This window comes from Urocitellus parryii, chromosome 5 (assembly GCF_045843805.1).
Source record: "Urocitellus parryii isolate mUroPar1 chromosome 5, mUroPar1.hap1, whole genome shotgun sequence".
NCBI classification, from domain to species: Eukaryota; Metazoa; Chordata; class Mammalia; order Rodentia; family Sciuridae; genus Urocitellus; species Urocitellus parryii.
Window position 1 is genome coordinate 24,316,127 of NC_135535.1, and position 21,859 is coordinate 24,337,985.

The 21,859-nt window shown below is 40.6% G+C and overlaps 1 protein-coding gene across 1 annotated transcript in view; it reads left to right on the plus strand.

The window, feature by feature from the left end:
- Window positions 1-2,799: 2,799 nt before the first annotated feature.
- Ccdc38 (coiled-coil domain containing 38) overlaps window positions 2,800-21,859 on the plus strand; it is a 38,481-nt gene continuing 19,421 nt past the window's right edge. Inside the window, exons 1-6 of the mRNA XM_026398326.2 lie at window positions 2,800-2,839; window positions 9,310-9,410; window positions 10,851-11,016; window positions 16,482-16,546; window positions 20,046-20,209; window positions 20,317-20,397. Coding sequence (XP_026254111.2) covers window positions 2,800-2,839; window positions 9,310-9,410; window positions 10,851-11,016; window positions 16,482-16,546; window positions 20,046-20,209; window positions 20,317-20,397 — 617 coding nt within the window. The remainder of the gene's footprint in view (window positions 2,840-9,309; window positions 9,411-10,850; window positions 11,017-16,481; window positions 16,547-20,045; window positions 20,210-20,316; window positions 20,398-21,859) is intronic.

Here is a 21,859-nt window from a genome sequence, read left to right on the forward strand (position 1 = left end):
CTTGAACTCGATCCTCCTCTCTCAGCCTCCTGAGTGACTGGAATTACAGGTGTGCATCACCACAACCAGCTCACTCCAGCTGATATTTCTGAGCTCTTTGGATTTGAACATGTATTTAAGATGTGAGTTTTCAGGCATTTTGTGAGTAATTCACTTCTCTTTGGGTGCCGAGCCTTTATGTAGTCATCATGCTTTGTTATTTTACACAGCAAGCCTGTCTTCAACTTTTTGGTGGTTGGAAAAGGAACTTTATTGTTTCTTCCTAAGAAGAGCTGGTTATCTTCTTCTCCCTACCTTTGGTTCTCCACCAACCCTTCATGAATCAATAGAGAGATTAATTCATCTGGAAGTACAGAAGTACATAAATGGCTGCATTTATGTGTCCTATGAATTACAGAGGAGATGGAATTAGAGCAGATCTGGGCTATTTGCATTTTACTTAGAGGAATAGGAACTTTGGTATCTTTGTTTGTTATTTTATTTTATTTTATTTGTGAGCAGAAAGGTACCAGAAGCCATAGATAAAGATGCTCATTGCAGATAGACTTTTTGGATGAGAAGAATGAGAGTGGAGAGAGGGTGGATAGATAGAAGACTGGAAGGAAGAAAGGCATGACAATAAAGAGGCGAGCAGAATCTTGGGATGAGTGCACAGCATAGAATTTTAAAAACCTACAAATCTTTTTAGCATTAGCCGCCCAAATTCCAAATACTTATCAAACCAACAAATTGTCATCCGTTTTTTACCAACCCTTCTTTTGCACCTGTTAAAATGAGCACAACACCTGGGGGGCAGGGAATCTTTAGTGATTTGAAAAAGTTTGTTGTCAAAGATGTAGGGTTTTAATTTTTTGCCTTTTTGAAGCTTTCACATAATTCTTTTCTCTTTGCTTTATAAGTCCCAGAGGTGATATCACATGCTAATTAGCAAACATTAGCACATAATGCCACTTACTGTGTTATTCCGTATGCTGGACTTCCTGCTTGGTTGCTTAAAATGCATTGCTTCATTGATATTAGTTGGAACTCGCATTCCTATTTTCTGGTATAGGAACTCAGAGATGCTGAGATATTAAAAACAACAATAAAGACATGCCTAAGGACAGTCCATTTTGTCCTTCTGCCTTATCTTTTTAAACACTGCCCCGTCTCCCACAGCCAGAACAGTGCTTGACACAAGAGTAGTTACTCAAATATATATATATATTCTGAATGTTAAATGTACTTGCTCACATATCTGTAAATGCAAACTGAGATTTGAAATCAGGCTTTTCCACATGAAAGACTGAGTTTTTAATCACTTGCTGCTGTGTTTCTGGAACTGCTGGCTTTTAAATATGGCTCTCTGTGATTACTGAAGCATAAATTTAAATGGTATTGTCATCAGTTCTGTCATGGGAACACTTATTTTTTTCAGTCCTGGGGATTGAACCTAGGGGCTCACAGAGCTAGGCAGGTGCTGTGTTACTGAGCTACATAGCCAGGACTTTTAAAATTTTGTTTTAAGTCAGGATCTCACTAAGTTGCCTATACTGGCTTTGGACTTGTGAACCTTCTGCCTCAGCCGCACCCCCAACCCCAGTATCCTGAGTATCCTTTCCCCCAAAAAATAAACATATCTTTATAACTTTTCTCATGGTCGAAAGATACATAAGCTCACGGAGAAATCTGAATAATACCTCAAAAGTATAGAAATTAGAATAAGAATTAAGGCCAAGCAAGGAACACTCTGCCTTAGCCACAAGTTTTAAGAGAGAAACAAAAACTCAGTAGTCAAAATAAGCAATATTTTAATTTACTATTTCAAAAAAAAAATTAGCACAAAAATATACGATGAACAAAATATCACAAAAATGTAAATAAAGATAAGACCTATAGGTTGAGATCAATGCATACAAGTGCACAGTCAGATCATGTCTGCTTTACAATTTTGATATTTCATTCAATATGTTACCTTACCATCACTACAACAAAATACCTGAGGTAATCAACTTATGAAAGTTAAAGTCTTATTCTGGCTCAAGTTTTGGAGGTTCCATTCTTTGATGTGTTGGACCCATTGCTTTGAGCCTGTAGCAAGGCAGCACATTGTGGTCGCAGTGTGTGGCAGAGCCCAGCAATTCACCTCAGGAACAGGAAGTCGAGAGAAAGAGGAGGAGACCAGGGTCCCACAGTTCCTTTCTGGGGCATGCTCTCAATGCCCTAAAGCCCACCCACTAGGCCCCACCTATATTAAAGCTCCACCATCTCCCAACGATGGAGGCCACTATGGAGGCCAAGACTATGGCATCCATCATAGATTTTAAGTTGGGATTTTTAGAATACTGGGTTGACATTTATCTTGATAACTTAAGTGGCTGTTGTGTTGACAGGCCTTAAATTTTACAGCTAAGGTGAGTTCCTCAATCACCAAATTCTAACTTCAACATAGTCAGGATGAAAGCAGAGATTGTACCAAACCAGAGTTGGTTCCTTTTCATGTCTGGCACACAGCTTTTCAAACAACTCTCAGGGGTTTCTGTGTGTGTCTATAATATACATGTAAGGGGCATGACATAGCTAATCAACTTCTTATTGAATGACACTGCATATAGTTTTTGCCTGGTCATTTTATTATTTCCTTGGGGTAAGTGCCTATGGTTGGAATCACTGGGTTAAAGAGTTTGTGTGTGCATTGCTTTTAAAAAGCCAGAAAGTTCATTTGAGAGTCTTGGCAGTTGGATTAAGTTCCTTTATACAATGTTCACAGAATTTTTTAAAAATGTATTTCCTTTCCTTTGAACAGGTCCAGGAGACGAAATGTCATCACATGTTTTGCCAACATCACCGAATTCTGGAGGTAAAAAGAAATCAATCAGTGAATTCTTCCTTTGTGCTTGGTCCCGTTAGGCTCCATAAGGTACTAGGAGAGTAAAGGAGGGTGCTGCACCAGAGCCTAAGGCGGAAAGAATTTATAAACTGTCTGCTGAGAACATTCTGTTTGACTTTTCGATTTTTAAAATTTCTTCAAATCAGGGGTTCCTCAAATTGTCATCATTAACTCAATTGTGTCATACGAAAGGACACAAATAACTTTACCAAATCTGCCCTCTTCTCTCCTTTACCACCCTTCTCTCTTGATCCTCCTACTTCTTTATAAATATACAAGAAGGTAGAATTTAGCAGTATAAAAGGAAATAATTTTGTTTTACTTATAATTCTGGCCAAGTTTAATGATGGGATAACACCAAGAATGTCTATAGAGAACTGTTACTCTATACACATCCTATACAGAGGACCATTTGTCACTCTGTATTTAGAATTAATAGGTGTGACTGTGAATGACAAAACATGTATATAAACCAATGGTTTAAAGGTATGATAGGGGTTTTTCATACTCTCTCAGGTAAACAGAGTCTGGGTCCATGTGGAAGTTCACATCAGGAGCTCACCTTCTAGCTCATGACTGGGCTTTATTCTTGGCCCAGTTTGACTGCTTCTGCACCAATCATTACATCCATATTCCTACCTATAAGGAAGGAAAGAGCATGCCTAGAAGATACATTCACCACTTTCACTGACATCCCCTTGTCTAGAACTCAGCCATATGGGTATTCCTAGGTCCAAAGGAGGTTGAGAAAAGTACTCTCTACTGTGGGTGCCCATATGGGATGCTAGAATTGAGGACCATATTTGTATAGAAGGAGAGAGTGTGGATATTGAGACACTACTAGTAGCCCCTGCTCCATTATCAAATTTAAAAAAAAATTTAGGAAGGGCCATTTTGGGAATTAATTCTACAGATAGATTTGCACATGTAATTAAAGGTGTATGTACAAGAATAGTCAATGCAGTATTTTTTTTTGTAAGAGCAAATGACTAGGATAAGTCATAATGTCTATGAAACAAAAATCACAGATAAGGTTAAAATGAAGGAAGAGGCAGTTTTATTCAGGTGCAGAATAGATCTGCAAATCAGCAGATACAAGTTCAGGTGAGAAACCAAGCAAGTGTTATCCAACGAGACTAGACAGAATGAGGTTTCATTGCATAAAGTCATGGGGTGGGGCCGTGGCTCAGCACTGCTGGAGACAAGGCAAGGTGTGGGCACGTCAGGTGTCAGAAACTGAAGGGAGTCAATGAAGTTTGCATTCACATATCCATGCTCTTTTAGCCAGCTTTTTTTCCATTGCTGTGCCCAAAAGACCTCCCAAGAACAATATAGAAGAGGGAAAGTTTATTTGGGGCCCTCACAATTTCAGAGGTCTCAGTCCAGACAGCAGTTTCCATTTCTTGGGGCTCCAAGTAAGGCTGAACATCATGGCGGAAGGGTGCAGTGGAGGAAAGCAGCTCAGGACATGGTCATCAGGAAGCAGAGAGAGCTCCACTTACCAGGGACAAAGAAACCCCAAAGGCGTGCCCCCAGTGACCTACTTCCTCCAGCCACTCCCCACCTTATCACAGTTACCACGCACTTAATCCATATTAATGGATTAATTCACTGATTACCTACAACTCCCACAATCCAACCATTCCACCCTCTGAATAATTCTTGCATTTTCTTACACGTGAGCTTCGGGGAGACATCACGTATCGAAACCATAACATAAGGATTGGAAAGTTGGTTCATCTTCAGTTCTTGACAGCAATCAGTGCAGAATGTTAGCAAAGTCCCAAAGTTTTATCTCACCACTCTTTAACATTTTGACTTTGTTTTATCATGTCCATTGGTGTGGGATTAGTTCATAATATGAGGGAATGAGATGCTAGTCAGCTGTCTTTTTGGATAAGATGATCATATATGTGCTAATATAAAAAGAATTTCTAAGTATTGGTAACTGAAAAAATAAGATGCAGAATACTAGAGTAGTATATATATTGGATGATGCCTTTTTAAAAAAAATTTTTTTTTAGTTGTAGTTGGACACAATCTTTATTTTTATGTGGTGCTGAGGATCAAACCCATCACCTTGCATGTGCTAGGCGAGTGCTCTACCACTGAGCCATAATCCCAGCCCCTGGATGATGCCTTTTTATTAAAAAGAATCTAGATTACTGTGTCAAGAACTGCGAAGGGCGTAAGAGTTTCTCCTATTTCCAAGTTGTTAAGCTTATCTAGTTTCATGGATGCCAAGAAGAGTTACAAAACTCTTGGATCAGACACAAAGGTCTTTATTACTGACAACACAATAGGAGGCATGAGCATTAACACGTTTGGTACCAGTTCCCTGTTCCCCATGGCCCTCTTTTTAAATCAAGTAAGTTATATATTAATAATATAATATGGACCTCTGAACCCATCAGAACCCATGAAAACTGGGTTCTTAATGGTAAATTACACCATGACAAAACCTACATACCAGATCTCTTATTGTCTGTCCTTTGAGTATCCACCATGTTGACTCCTGTGTAGATTATTACTGGGGTTTTCTTATTGTCTGTTTGTAGTCTTAAAGAACATATTTTTTGCTTTGGCTTCACCTGTTTAAAAGGATAGCCTACAGACTATCATCTTTTGGAAATTACATGGTACATTGTAGTTCATGCATTTTGACAGCTGTGAATCACATCGTGTGACTATTCCATAGTTCCTTTATTGACTCCCCTGCGGGCATTTGAGTCGTTTTCAGTTTTCCATAAGGTAAGAGGCTGTGGCTTAGGTTGGAGTCTGATGCCCATTGGGAGTATAGGGTGATGAAGAAGGTTGAATGCGGTCCCCAAAAGATATGTTCATATGACAATAATATGTTCATAATAAGTTCATATGACAATATGAACTTATTTAGAAAATGAGTCTTTGCAGAAGTAATTGAGGCAGGGATCCTGAGATGAAATCATCCTGGATGGACTTAGGGTGAAATTGGCTCAGTACTTATGGAGGCTAAGTCCCATGATCTGCCATCTGCAAGGTGGAAACCCAGGAGAGTTGGTGGTGTCATTCAATCCAAGTCGGAAGCCCTGAGAACCAGGAGAACTGATGGTGTCAGTCCCATTCTGGGTTCAAGAGGAGATGCCAACTCAAACCATGAGAGGACAAGAAAGGGCCTTCTTTAGCCTCTCGTTCTGCTCAGGCCCTCAATGGATGGGATGATACCCTGCTGGTTCAAACGCTGATCTCATCTGGAAATACTCTCACAGACACACTCAGAAACACAGTTTGATCTAGGCACTCCTGAGTGCTGTCAATCCACAAAATTAGGTATCAAAACCACCCAGCCCCAGGTTCCCTTGGGGTCCTCAATCTCGTCACCCTCTGCTAGGCTCTAGCCTGTTAGCCATTCTCCTTCCTCCTCCTGCTGTCCTCAATCCCAGATGCTGGACCTCCCTCAGTTGTCTCTACTCCACAGATTACAAAGGCCTAGAATGTCACGTGCTTCCGTGACATCTCTGAGCCTCCCTGCACTTCCAAAGGCCAAACCACAAGCCCCTCTGCTCTTGCCAGGTATGAACCCCACCCAGAGGGAAGGACTCTCCACCCATCTAGTTCCTCTACCAGCTGGACCGGCCACACTCCTCTGAGTCTTCAACCTAATTTCACTTCTCTGCCAACCCTCAGAATGACTCAAACAAGTTGGCCACATCCAGCCTGGAACTGGGGGACACTCCCCACTCTTGTGACTACAAAGCCCTGCTGTTTCACTTACTCCTGAACTCGTCCTACGTGACCTTGGGTTGTAGACCAGGGCCGTGCTGATGACTAATCAGCCGCCTTCAGTCTTTGCCTGTCAAGTGCAGGGCGTCCTGTTTTCTAGGCTCCGAGATCCCTCCTTCCCTGAACCGGCCACACTCTGTGTTGAACCCAGGACCTCCACTCTGTGATTTTTCCCTCTCCCTGATAAAAACAGAACAAAACAAAACCAGCGTGTTGGGGCTTCTGCAGTCCCAGGCACTCCCATGGCCTCCACCGCATCCCTTGGACAATGGCCCTTTCTCAGGTAGCTTTGATGCTCCCGTTCACAGCACATTACCGCCACCTGGGGGCTCTCAGTGTATCCCAAAGCTGATGTTCTGGACCAATTAAGCCAGAATTCCTGGGGAACCAGAGTGATTCAGAGCCAGAACCAGAGGTTCTTCATAGGTCCTTAGCCTGCTGGGAAGTTTTGGAGATTTTTTTTTTTTTTGGTGAGGTAGAGATAGAAGGGTAAGGGGTATGGAGTAAGGGGTGGGTCACCCTCTCTTTTTCTCTCTGATTTAAGATATCAACTCCAAGCTGCCAGCATTCCTGGTCTTGGTTTTTGGTTTTTAAAGATCAGAATTTCAGCCAGGTGTGATTATGCATGTCATTCCAGCTACTAGGGAGGCTGAGGCAGGGGGATTACAAGTTGGAGGACAGCCTGGGCAACTTAGCAAGACTTGGTCTCAAAATAAAATTTTTAAAAGGGCTGGGGATGTAGCACAGTGGTTGTAGAACACCCCTGGGTTCCATCCCCAGCACCACAATAAATAAATTAATACATAAATAGATATTTTAAAAACCCCCAAGATTTCTGTCCCCTGCATCACACCTCCAAGCAATAAAAATAAGGACAGAGAAGGAAGGGTTTTTGCTCTTTCAGATTCGATAAATAAAATGTAAAATTCCATTCAGAGATATAGTTGATTTTTCTATTTTTAATGGTCAGCCTTCTTTTTCATTAAGTATATAAGTTCATGGTTTTTAGTGTTTTCATAGGTATGTGCAGCCATCACCATGGCCAATTTTAGAATGTTTCATCACCTTAAAAATAAACCCTGCATCCTTTGACCTCCAGATTCTACCCCCTGTCCCTGCACCATCCCTAGCAAGACTGATCTCTTCTCCATGGATGTGCCTCTTCTGTTCATTTCATATAAGTGGAAAGATACCCTATGTGGTTCTTTGGTACCTGCTTCTTTTGTTTAACATATGTTTCCGAGGTTTATCCCTGTTGTAGTGTATGTTGTACTTCATCCCTTTTCAAGCCTAAATAATATTCCCATTGTATGGATATACCACATTTTGTTTATCATTTTTCAGCGTTGGATGCTTGGGTTGTTTCCATCTTTTGGCTCTTATGAATAATACTGCTTGAAACATTTATGTACAAGTTTTTTGTTGTTTGTTTTGTTTTTGGTACCGAGGACTAAACCCAGAGGTATTTTACCACTCAGCTACATCTCCAGCCCTTTTTAAAATTTCCGATTTTGAGACAGGATCTTGCTAAGTTGCTTAGGGCCTTGATAAGTTGCTGAGGTTGGCCTTGAACTTGCAATACTCCTGCCTCGGCCTCTGGAGTCTCTGGGATTGAATCAGAGACATGCAGCACTGTGCCCAGCTTCATATACAAGTTTTTGTGTCAACATGTTTTCCTTTCTTTCGGGTGTATACCGAATGTTAGAATTAGTGAGGTGTATGGCAACTGTTTGACATTTTTAGAAACTACCAGAGTATGTTCCAGAATGACTGCATTGGCTGGGTACAGTGATGCATGCCTGTAACCCCAGCTCCTCTGGAGGCTGAGACAGGAGGATCACGAGTTCAAAGTCAGCCTCAGCAACAGTGAGGTGCTAAGTAACTCAGTGAGACCATGTCTCTAAATAAAATTCAAAATAGGGCTGGGGATGTGGCTCAGTGGTCAAGTGCCCCCGAGTTCAATCCCTAGTACCCCCTACACACACACACAAAAAATAAACCCAGAAATGGCTGCACCATGTTACATTTGAGGGTCCAGTTTCTCCACATCCTCACCAGCACTTGTTAACATCTGACTTTCTTTCTAAGACAATCTAATTTGGACTGAGGGTCTTCCTAATGGGAGTGGTGGGGCAATGGTAACAGTAGTTGTGCCTGTAGGATAGGAAGAAATAGTATATTCATCTCAAAATATGATCTCATGATTCTGCTAAATGCCTGTTTTAATTTTTTGTAACTGGGGATTGAACCCACGGGTGCTTAATCCCCGAGCCACGTCCCTAACCTTTTTTATGTTTCTTTTGACAAAGGGTCTTACTAGGACCTCTCTAAGTTGCTGAAGCTGGCTTTGAACTTGCAATCCTCCTGTCTCAGCTTCTAGAGTCTTTGGGATCATAGTTGCGCAACCACCGTACCAGCAAGGTCTCTCTGTTTTATCAACTCATTCCCCAAGCCCGTGTGCTTGGTGCCATGGGAAACAGAGGATCTGGGGATCTTGCCCAAGAGATCTGGGCCCTTCATGTCCAATTCCAGCTCAGGGAGGCAATTTCTGTCTGCATTCCACTTTCTTAGAGACTCCTGCATCCCACTCACTCTACCCCATTTGGTAGGAGCCTTATAGTTCTGGTAAACAGAGGAAAAATAATAAATCTTTATTTCTATTTCTTTCTTTCATTCAGAAAAAGCAAAAGATGAATCAGTCAAAAAGGACAGACCATATAAGGTCTTTTTCAAAGATCTCTTTCTTTTCAAAGAAAATGAAATGGAAGCAAAGAAAAGGGTAAGCTTTTATTAAAAATCACAATCCCAATTAATGTTATAATCATATCCTCTTATTCATCATTCTTATGAATTTTTATGGTGTCAGATATGAGGACTTACATGGTGTGTGCCCCATACTGTCCTGGGGAGACACCCAGCACAAGGCAGGGATCTGCAAAGATCGCCACCCAATGGCAGAAGACAGGTGTTACAATCCAGTATGGCAACTATAAAGTACCCTACTCCAACAACACCCACGTTTTTCACATTTTTGCATTTCTAAAATTGGAATGCAGCTTCCATAGATAGGATGTCATTGGCCATACATAAAATAATAGTGCTTCTTTTTTGGCACTAGGCATTGAACCCAGGGGCACTTAACCACTGAGCCACACCCCTAGCCCTTTTTGTATTTTATTTAGAGACAGTGTCTCAATGAGTTGCTTAGGGCCTTGCTAAATTGCTGAGGCTGGCTTTGAATTGTGATCCTCCTGCCTCAGTCTTCCAAGCCTCTGGGATTACAGGTATGTGCCACTACACCCAGCTAATGCTTTCTTAAAATAAATGGCATCCTAGAGTTGACAGGCTACTGTAACAGAGGCGTCAAAGGAAACACAGACAAAGGTCTGCCCACCTTTACCGGTGAGAAGAGAGAACAGGGTGGTGGTGATGTGTAGGCAAAGACTTCACTGAAATAACAGGAGCAGAGTCTCCAAGAAGAAGTCAAAATTGGCTGAGCTGACAAGATATGTGGACAGACAATATATGTGTTGGGGAGTGGGGAGGAGGAAGACGGGATAAAAGTGGAGGAGGGGGTACCATTTCAGAATGATCTGGTATAGAGCTATGCCAGTGTGTGCCTTGCAGTGTTGCTCTCACTGTGTGTGTGGTCACAGCTAGAATTTCAGATTTACTTTCCTTCCTCCTGGAGCAAAGGTTGACAAAAGGACTTTCTTTACCTTTGTTAGAATGAAAAAATATCTAGAAATGCTTGACAACTGGTTCATCTGTGTGTGATGGTTTCCCGCAGGTGTTATATATAGTTGTGTTGAACTTCTCCCAAAATTAAATTGAGAAAATATGGGTGAAATCTGAAGCCTAAAAAAAATTTTTTTAAATGTCCACTTGGGACTTCTATTTTTCTCTCAGGTTTTCAATTTCATGGACTCAACACTTTGGGCAAGATAAAACTGTGAAGATATATAAATAAATGCAGAAGGACATTTCCCAGTTCTTCATATTTGTGAAACACAATTTAATAAAAATTAATTTTTAAATATATTTATACTCAGTTTTCTATAGGAAGGAAATTATGCATTCCTTCAAAGATAAGAATTGAGGGTTGCTGGTTTAATGTTAATATCATTTATTACAAATGACATTTTTATATATGATCTCTATTTGAAAACAAGATTACTTGGATACATTAAAAATTCTTCTAAACTTTGCACTTGGGCAGGAAAAAATTTTGAACCGTAGCATGAAAGTCTACCAAAAGTCTACTTTTTCATCCCGAATGAAGAGTCGTTCACACCTGAGCCAAATAGCTCTTCTTTCTGACAGAGGTGATGGCTCATTTGAAAAATTTGGGTTGGATCCAATTCTTATTCTCAGATTAACAGAAGGTAAGTCTAAGTTACTCTTTGATTCCGAATATTGTTTTGAATATTGTTGATTTCAGAGTTGGGTGCTTCTCTGGAGGTGAGAAAAAACAGAAAGTATGCTAACTTATAATTAAGGGAAAGTCTCTGTAAAAGGGGGTTGAGAATTGGGAGAGAAGCTATTTTTAAACAGGAAAGCATATTTTTCCAAGAAGACTGATTCTCATTTTCATGGCTCTCAGGAAGATAGTCACTGCCAAAATAATACAGTATTAAAGTTGGCAAAGGTGCCAGCCATTCATACTGAGTTTTATTTGTGGAAATACAGAAACTTTCTAAGAATGGAGTAGCTGTAGAATTCATATATTCAGAATCAGGAAGCTAATAGAATTTAATAAGTATGCCTGTTGTTTCAAAAACATAACTGGGTTTAATGGCCTTTGAAGGTAACATATTAAAATACTCCAAAATGGTAATAATTGTTTTATGAAAGAAGGCAATCTGGGTATCAAAAATGACATGAATATTCCATACTTATTAGATCAAGAAGTGCCTAATGATTTATGATTGAGTCATAATATCTTTTCCCATAAATGAATCTTTTTTCCAATTTTTTAAATTAAAAAAATATAAGGAAGGAAGAATGGACAGACAGACCCATATCAAGTGCCCAGGATTTGCTGTGGTAACTTAAAATGTTTTTCCTCTGGCTCCCAAAGTCTTTTCAGTTTCCAAAATTATGAAAAGAAAATCTTTTTTAAAAAAGATTTTTTTAGAACTTTATTTTATTCATTTACTTTTTTATGTGGTGCTGAAGATCGAACCCAGCGTCTCACACGTGCCAGGCAAGCGCTCTACCACTGAACTACAACCCCAGCCCCTGAAAAGAAAATCTTGAGAGAATAAGAAAAATATTTAGAAAAGGACTCTGAATTCAGTAATCAAAACAGAAGTCATGTGCCTTAGTCAGCTTCCTAGGGCTGTGGCTGAAATACCAGACAAGAACAGCTTTCTGAGGAGGGAAAGTTCATTTTGGCTCAGAGTTTCAGAGACCCAGGCCATGGTGAGCTGACTCCAAGACTCTGGGCCCAAGGTGAGGCAGAACATCATGGAAGATGGGTGTGGCAAAGGGAAGCTTCTCAGGGTCACGGTGGCCAGGGAGCAGAGAGAGCAAGGGGAAGGGCCTACCGAGAAGATGTAACCTTCAGGAGCACACCCCAGTGACCCACCTCCTCCAGCCGCACCCACCTGCCTACAGTTATCACCAGGATGGACTGGTTAGGTGACAGCTCTCACCATCAAATCATTTACCTCTGAAAATTCCTGCATTAACACCCGAGCTTTTGGGGACACCTCATATCCAAACCGTAAAACCAAGCGAAATGGTTTAGAAAATTTGATAGGTGCACATGGAATTGTGTGACATGGTGGCACGTGGTGCCAGAGACTTCACCACAAGTTCTAGGGCATGTCTGGATCTCACCTGGTATTTCAGAATTAGCCTCTGTAGAATGGTGAACCCAGGTCCTCAAGGCATTTAAAATGACAGGTGGCATAGAAAGAATTCTGCCTGAAGTGAGGGATTTCAAGAATCCTTGTTGCCACTGTGGAAGTTTCGGGATAACTAGGGAAGCATAGCGGAGGAGACAACCTGGGTGCCCACCATTATTGTTTCACAAAGACGTCGCTGGTGTCTTGGAAGTAAATGCCACAGGGTAAATGACACTTCAAAAAACGGAAACAGTGAAATTAGTGTCGTCCAGGGCAATCTGGGCTCCCTCAGCCATGGAAGCAGGGTTATCCATTTGTGCTGGTTATACAGATAAAACATTGGGACATTGTCCCTTAAATCTCCCTCTGACTCTTATTTCCAGTCAGGAGTCGATTTGAATGAAACTGCTATGTATTCTTCAACCTCACATTCCCTGCCTGAATTCAGATTGAAAACACACTTACTTGAGAGTAAAGTTAGCCAGCGACCCCATTCATTTTATTTCCACGTACTCAGTACTAAGAGCAAAGTGCTAAGTCACCAGCAAAGGAAGTCCACAGGCAACTCGGTGTCATGGACAGCTCATCTGCCTACATGGCAGAAGTGCCATTTCCTCTCTGTGCGACTGGCAGCCTGAGTTTGGTTTTACCATCAAACAGCAGTCCTGAATGGCTTGTCTCAGGGGCTTTCAGACTGCTCTTCACATCCCCAGTGAGTGAGGGAGGTGCTCTGGGGTCGAGAGACACACTGCTACCTTGAGGAGGGCTTTATCACCTAAGTTCTCTTGCTTGGAAGATCTGTCTGATAGCTAGAGTAGCCAAAATGGGAAACCTACAATTATGAGTCTTATTAGATTAGAAGGATAAAATTCCAGCGGCCCAGCCAGCCAGTCACCACCACGTTCAGGTAGACTGAGCTTATTTCTGAAAAGTTGATAGGATATTCAAATTTATTTTCAATCGGGCTGACCCATCCTAAGTGACCAAATGAAAGCGATAGTGAGCACTTTCATTCTTTGTTTTTTTCTTCTTCCCATTAAAAATGTCCAAGTATGGGCTGAGGTTGTGGCTCAGTGGTAGAGCACTTGCCTAGCATGTGTGAGGTCCTGGGTTTCAATCCTCAGCACTATGTAAAAATAAAGGTACTGTGTTCAACTACAACTAAAAAAAAAAGAAAGAAAGAAAAAAAAAGAGTGGATAAGACTCTTAAAAAAATAATTTAAAAAACCACACTACACAGAAAGTAATTTCAGAAAGTGGATACGGGATGGCTCTTTGACCTTAGGGGTCATGCTGAATATATTGAACCTGAGTCTAATTGAATAAATATGAGGGTCTGAGCACCATGTTACGTAACATTACAAGGATGAAATATGCCAGATTCATTATGTGGAAAATTCCACAGGATAATCTGCCTGGTTTCTTGAACAAATGAATTGTATGGAAAAAATGGTGGAAAGGGGGATCCCCCTTTCCACCTGAGGTGGGGGATCACATTAAGGAATTGGCTTTGTGAAGTGTGAAAGTGGTATGATGGTCATGTTTTAAAATTACCTGGTCAGGAGGAGTACATACTGGGTATTCAAGGGATGAAATGATCCAAGAGTGTTGATTTTCTTTAAAATATTCCAGTGAGGGGAAGAACTGAGGAGGGGAGCGACAGATGAGACTGGCAAATCGTTGATAAGGTTAAGGTAGCTGACAGGTCCAAGGGGGCTCATTAGATGACTCCCGAGTTTTATGAATGTTGGTGATTTCCCTTATGTAAAGTTTTAAAAAAATACATTGAAAAAGATAATTGTGCATTAAGCACTGATGACTTTGATATGCATTTTATTTATTCCTCAACAAAATGCTGTTAGATAGTTTGGCCTCCTCTCCTCTTTGCATAGGATGAAAGTGGCTTAGTGAGGTTGAGTCACCCAGAATTTCTGGTGAATCAGAATTCAAATCAAGGCCTGGTGCCCACGTCCTACTGGGCGATGGAATTTGGGTTTCCTCTGCGTGGAGTGAGCTATCTGCAACATAAAGCTAAGAAAAGAAGGTGGTGGGGAAAAACACACACACACACACACACACACACATACACACTACACAGAAAGTAATTTCAGAAAGTGGGGATGGGATGGCTCTTTGACCTTAGGGGTCAAGCTTCCACACTGGGAAGAGAGCTCAAGAGCCCCACATTTGCTTTATTATATATGGGGGAAACTTCAAAGGTTTTCCATAGAATGTTCTTCTGCCAAATAAGGTAGGAAGTGGGCTGTCCAGGCCCAATGGGTTACACCCAATTCCAGAGCTAGGAGAGCAGTCTCCCTAGCCAAGCTAGGTCACACACATTGCATAATCCACTAAGTGGGAGGAGCCACAAAATAACTTGCAATTCCAAACCAAAATCTCCTTGGCTTAAGGCCGAGTGAAGACACTAAATAGTTTAGGGGTGGCTCCAAAGTTTGTTGTTTGTTATCACCCAACTAATGCTAATTGATGACTGCAATAATCATCATGGCCATCAGTGTTGACCTTAAAAAGTTAAATGATTCCCCATTCCAATTGTATTGTTTTTAACAGCAGCTAACAATTGTTGGGATGTTACTGTATGTTTCATGATCCATTGCTTCATTTCCTTCTCCCAGCACCATTATGAAATAGTCACAGTTGTACTTAAGTTATGCTTTGGTAATAAGCCACTTCTAAATTTCAGTGACTTCCAGTCCCAGCGGTTTAGTTCTCATTCACTTTTTAAGTTTGATATTTATTTTCCCCTGGATCTTCCACTATAAAAACAATCGATCAGTTGTCCTTCTGCTGTAGGAACAAACATCCTGTCTAGGATGTTACTGGGGTTGCAGCAAAGGGGGAAAGAGAAATGGGTGGTGGTTCCTGAACCTTCTGCTTGGAAGCAACATAGAACATGTCCATGCCCATTCCATGGCCAAATCGAGTCAAGGACGAACCTGACATCAAAAGGGCAGGGGATAATCCCTCATAGAGAAGCAGCTGATATTTGGGTAATAGAATCTACCACAATTAGTATCCTCATTGGACAGATGAGGAAACTGAGGCATAGACAGGGTGAGGACTTTATTCATGTTCCCCCCAGCTAGTTAGAGATGGGTGAATGGGACCCCAGGAAGAGATTAGGCCTCCTGATGCTGCACAGGCTCAGTGGTCATTCAGGAAATGTTTTATTTCCACTTCCACTTATGTTATATTGAGAGACTTTATTCTGTGTCATGTTTAGTTGTGTGTTTCTTTTTATGAAACAAACATTATTGAAATGCAGGATATGTATAAATTTGCAAAATGAAGAAAACTTGAAGGGAAATTTTTGGTATTTTCCATTTTATTATATTTTGTATTTAATTGATTTTATTTTTTTAAATATACAACAGTGGAATGCATTATAATTCTTATTATACCTATAGAGCACAATTTTTCATATCTTTGTATATAAAGGATATTTTTTATTTTAGTTTGCTAAATAGTTGTTATCCTGTTCTTTTCTGATATAAATTTGGTTTGTGGTCCCCAAAAACATTTTGCCTGAGAACTCTGTATCTCTGAATTGTCCATGCATTAAGATTTAAACCAATTTAGTCTTATTCAGTACAACCCAGGCTTGGGAGACATATCCTGGGAGACACATCCCCGACTCTGCTGCTGGTGAGCTGTGTGATCTGGGACAAGACTTTTGACAACTTTCAGACTTAGGACACAGACAGGATGAGATAGCAATAAATACCTCATTTGGATAATTGTCAGGATTCAATGATATATTTAAAGTGTTTAATAAAGTTCCCAGACCATGATTGGGCATAAAATAAATGGTAATTACTATTATTATTATTACTATTATTAATTTTCTTTTTTGGAAGTTATAGTTTAAGGAAAAAAAGTAACTACAGACTATATATCACAACTTAACACTTTCATTCCATACAACATCTCTGACAGATAAAGTACTAAATTCAAGTCTATTTAAATTTTCTTTACAGGTGCAGATGCGAAAAGGACTGTTCATGAATTTATTAACGACCAGAGAGACAGGTTTCTACTTGAGGTAGTAAAAATAATTTCTTTCTCCCAGTTGCCAAATAGAAGGCTTCTTGCATAGCATCACTAAATATTCACCTTATATACCTTGTATTTTGCCATTACATGTTACAAATCTATTAGCTGAAGAGATCAGTTTATTTCTATATTCATTCATTTGAAAAATGTTTGTTGAGTGCCTACTGTGTGCCAAGCAGTGAAAAACACAAAGACCCTGCTGTCAGAAAAGTCCAGAACCCTTCCAGCTTTGACTATACCCACTTTGGCCAGAAGAAAGCGCCAGGTCCCCATTGAAGAATTTCCTATAAAAATGTCAGAGGCTTTTATCCTACCATCAAAAACCCTTAGCTAGCAGGTAGATACCTGAAAACATGATTACTTAATATCTTCCTATGAATATTCATTTACCATCAATGAAGCAGAGACACCAAGCTCTTGACAAAGGGAGAATAATTACAAAAGAAATTCATTGAATGTTGTTTACGATGCAGCTGTCAAGTGTCTAATCATCTAGAGAAGATCATCTGCCTCTTCTAAAGTCTTTGATGTAGATGAGTGAATGAAAACATGTTTAACTTTTCATAATGTCACACCACACATTCTGGAACAGAAGTCACTTGGCTGCCAGCTGCAGTACACATAGAAGGTCTCCCTTGAAGTTATAAATATAACCTGATGCCTTTGTTTTGGTGAAGTGTCCCAAAGTCCCAAAGTGACTTGTAGAGTCCCCTTATCAAAAAGACTTGCATGTAGTTTAAAAAAAAAAAAATAGCTTTGCCCAAAGAAAGTCCGGCTTTGCTCTTGACTTCCAGTGATTTTAAGGGTGACGCGCAGGCCACATCTGACAGTCTTAAGATGACTATGACAGGAAAACCAACAATGTGACTTAGAGCCGGGACTGGCTGGCTCCTACTCAGGATTAGGGACCAAAGACTGATCAACCCTGTGGTCTATCAATGAGTCACGTCTACCTCATGAAGCCCCAGTGAAAACTCTGGACACTGAAGCTCAGTCGAACTTCCCTCACCAGCAACACTGTGTCTCTGTGCAGCTGCCGAGTGGGTAACACATCCTTTCCAGGGAGAGGGAATCCAGGAACCTTTGCAGTTAGAACCTCCCAGACCCTACCCGATGGGCCTCTACCTGTAGCTGACTCTAATCTGTGTTATTTCCTTGTTATAAACGGAACCCATGAGTTTTGTGAATTCCTCTGGAAAATTGCCAGGACAGAGGTGGTTTTGAGGAACTCCTTGAACTTGGCAGTTGGGGTCCGCAGTGGGGGCAATCTCCGGGTATGCCCTTGAAATTTGGAAGTCCAACTACCTCTGGGTCACTTATAATAATTTTCAAAAGCCAGATTGGTTTCATGGTTCCTTTCTTTCTTTCTTTCTTTCTTTCTTTCTTTCTTTCTTTCTTTCTTTCTTTCTTTCTTTCTTTCTTCCATCTTTTCTTCATTCCTTTTTCTGTTTGTGGCAGAATTGGGAGCTGAAATACCCATCTAAAAGACGTGTGAATGCTAACGTATCATGAATGTACTCTGATGGGCAACTTTATGGCAATAAATTTGAGAACAAAAAGATGCACACTACCAAAGCTTACTCCACAGGAAAGAAATAAACTGAGTTCTTTTATGTCCTTTAAAGAAACTGAATTTGTAGGTAAAGATATTTTCCATAGGCTTTTCAAACCCAACATTTTCAAAGCTTTGCTCCTGCGATCATCTTCCCACCCTGGCAACCTCATTTCATGTTCTCTACTCAGTAGACATCCATTCCATTTTTCCAGTTGCTCAGGCCCAAACGCTGTGGTTCTCCTTGACTCTTCTCCCAAACCACATCTTTGTTCAAGATCTAACCACAATTAGACTCTTCCGCCACCACTGTAGCCCCAGCCACCACTAAGTCTGCATGGATTGTTGTTATAGCTTCTGAACACTGGCCCACTCCTACTTTTGCTTCCTACAGTCTCTTCTCCCTGGTAGGAGGATCATGCCCCTCGTGGCTCATACCTGGAATGCCCTGATGGGTTCCTGCCTCTCTCTGAGCTTGCTCCCACCACTGACCTCTTGCTGGCTCCCTCCAGCCACAGTGGTCTACTTGCTGCTCCTGAGATGCACCTTGCCTCAAGGCCTCTCCATTGGGGGCTCTTCCTTCCAGGGGGACCATTTCTCCCTCAGATACCCTTTCTATGCCCTTGCCCTCTATATCAACTCCATTCTCCTATATCAACTCTTCCTTCTTAGAATAGACATTCCACTAAAGCCATTGTATCTATTTTGTTCACCACTCAATGTGCACCACGTAAAACAGTTCTGGCACACAATAGGCAGGCACTCTATAAATCCTTGAAGAGTAAATTAATGGATGAAATCTTTTTGTTATAAACTTGGAGGGTCTTATTATTGGTTGTGACTTCCCAAAATTAACTCATTTCTTTCTTTTCTTTTTTTTTTTTTTTTTTTTTTGGTACTGGGGATTGAACCCAGGGGTGCTTAACACTGAGCCACATTCCCATCTCTTTTTTATATATTTTATTAGAGACAGGGTCTCACTGAGTTGCTAAGTGCCTCACTAGATTGCTAAGTCTGGCTTTGAACTCGAGATCCTCCTGCCTCAGCCTTCCGAGCCACTGGGATTATAAGCGTGTGCCACCGTTCCTGACAAATTAATTCATTTCTGTATTTGAAGTTCATGGATATTATCACATATGTGGCTTTGTTTTATAATCTGTTTTTCATGTATGGATTAGAAACCCAAGTGTATTATTATATTCTGTACCAAAAAAAAAAAGTAGATGTCAAATCGTACTTGGGGAATCCAAGCAGGCCCCTTGGGTCTGGTGAAGCAGCATGGAGAAAGGCATGTCTGGCACGGTGGGGTTGACAGTGCTTCCTCCCAAGGTCCTTCCTATTGGTGGAGAAGCTGGTAGCCTTGTGGATTCAGACAGACCAGTTTCCTGATGTCCAGTAAGAATTGGAGGATAAAATGCTAAGAATAATAGATGGCACTGCTCTTTGGAGAGATAGGCAGCTATTTTTGATTTATGGTGCATAGCTATTTTGGCACATTACAGTCCTTTCATAAAAGTGAAAAGAATTTGGGGGCTGGGGATGTGGCTCAAGCGGTAGTGCGCTCGCCTGGCATGCGTGCGGCCCGGGTTCGATCCTCAGCACCACATACCAACAAAGATGTTGTGTCCGCCAAAAACTGAAAAATAAATATTAAAAAAAAAATTTTTTTAAAGTGAAAATAATTTCTCTCCCTTGTGACAGTTCCTCAAAGTTCATGGCTTTGAATTTGTAATCCTCCGGCCCAAGCTTCCTGACCTGCTGGGATTACCCTTCATGAGATAAAAGCTCTTGTCCCCAGATTTGGGCACAATATCACTTCTAATACAAATGCTCACTTACTGCATAACTTATCCCCCCCTTTATCGTGAGACTGTCGAAATGTATTTGAAATGTGTGCTAATGTTCTTGACGAACTTTCTGTTTTCCATATTCCTAGTATTCTCTGTCAGCCAAAAGAAGCACAATTAATAAGTTTGAAAAACACATAGCAACGAAGGAAAGACAACTTAGAACGGCAGAAATTAAGCTGGAACATGACGCAATGGCCTTTGAAGAGTTCCTTCGAGAAAATGATCAGAGATCTGTAGATGCTCTTAAAATGTTAGTGCCTTCACTCTGGCCAAATACCTCTCCCCACTTTGTTTGTCTTAGTTTCTCAGAATACAGCACGACCCCCAACCAACCAACAACTCTCTGTTACTTTTCAGTGCAGCACAAGAAACTATAAACAAACTTCAAATGACAGCAGAGCTAAAGAAAGCCAGCATGGAGGTGCAGGCGGTGAAGAGGTGAGGGCAGGCTCTAGCTTCTCATTATCCAGTTCTCACCTCCCACTGGAACCTGCTCATGTCTGGCTAGGACCTGAGTGGGAGCAACCCCTGTCTGCTGATGATGTAATAAGTGTGAACAGGTTTAAAATCAGTAACCTGTCTCTGCCTGGGCATCAGTACTTGGCCACTCTCTGAAAAGGTTCTCTAACTTGTAGACACAGAAATAAAGAAATTAGTTGAAAAGAAGCAAACCGATGTTAGAAGTAAACAATAAATCATCTTCTAAGTGCCCTTTCTTTTAGTCATCTTAGAACATATTTCCCGACATTTTAATACCTCCAAAATTAGGATTCATTTTACAATTGCCCTACAATTATAATTGGTAGTGTTTTTTATATATTTGTACTTTTTTTTTTTTGAGTACTGAGGATTAAACTCAGGGCACATGGCCACTGAGCCACATCCTCAGTCCTATTTTGTGTTTTATTTAGAGACTCAGGGTCTCACTGAGTTGCTTAGCACCTTGCTGTTGCTGAGGCTGGCTTTGAACTTGCAATCCTCCTGTCTCAGCCTCCCAGGCCACTGGGTGTACTTATTCCTAGTAGAATCTAGTATTGCTGTTAAAAATCAAGATCTGTAATAAAGAAAAAAAAAACTACAGGAGCAGGAGTTGGGATTAATTAATATTATTGCACAGTCCACTTTTTAATTTTTTTTCTTTTTAGTTATACATGACTGTAGAATGTATTTTGACATATTATACTTTTTTTTTTTTTTTGGTATCAGGGATTGAACCCACCAGTGCTTTACTATTGAACCACATTCCCAGCCTATTTTATTTTCATTTTTTATTTTGAGACAGGATCTTGCTAAGCTGCTCAGGGGCTCACTAAATTACTGAGGCTGGCTTTGAATTTGTAATCCTCCTGCCTAAACTTCCTAAACTGCTGGGATTACCCATCTACTACTCTTTCTTTGAATATACTACTCTTTCTTTGTATGTTTCCTTGTATAGTAGAAGAAACTTGCTTGAACTAATTTTAAACATCAAAAAATATTTCTGTCACCATCCTGGGACACTAATTTCACGATCCAGGAGACACTATGGTTTGAGAATCAAGTAACACTAAAACTTGTTTTTTTTTTCTTTTTAAAACAATTTTTTTTTAGTTGTAGATGGACACAATACCTTTATTTTATTTGTTATTTCTATGTGGTGCTGAGGATCGAACCCAGTGTCTCATGCATGCCAGGCAAGTGCTCTACCCCTGAGCTACAACCCCCGCCCCTGTTTTTTTCTTTTTCATAACTGGATGTTCCTATCTCCTCTGAGACCTCATCCTAGACTTGTAACATCCTAGAAGTTCTTGGGAGGAGGGCAATAACTATTTAAAGTGCCTCAAATGAAATGGATGGTAGCTTCTTTGAGACCAAGTGAGCAACAAAATATGTGTTTCAAACACATTCTTGTTACAACAGC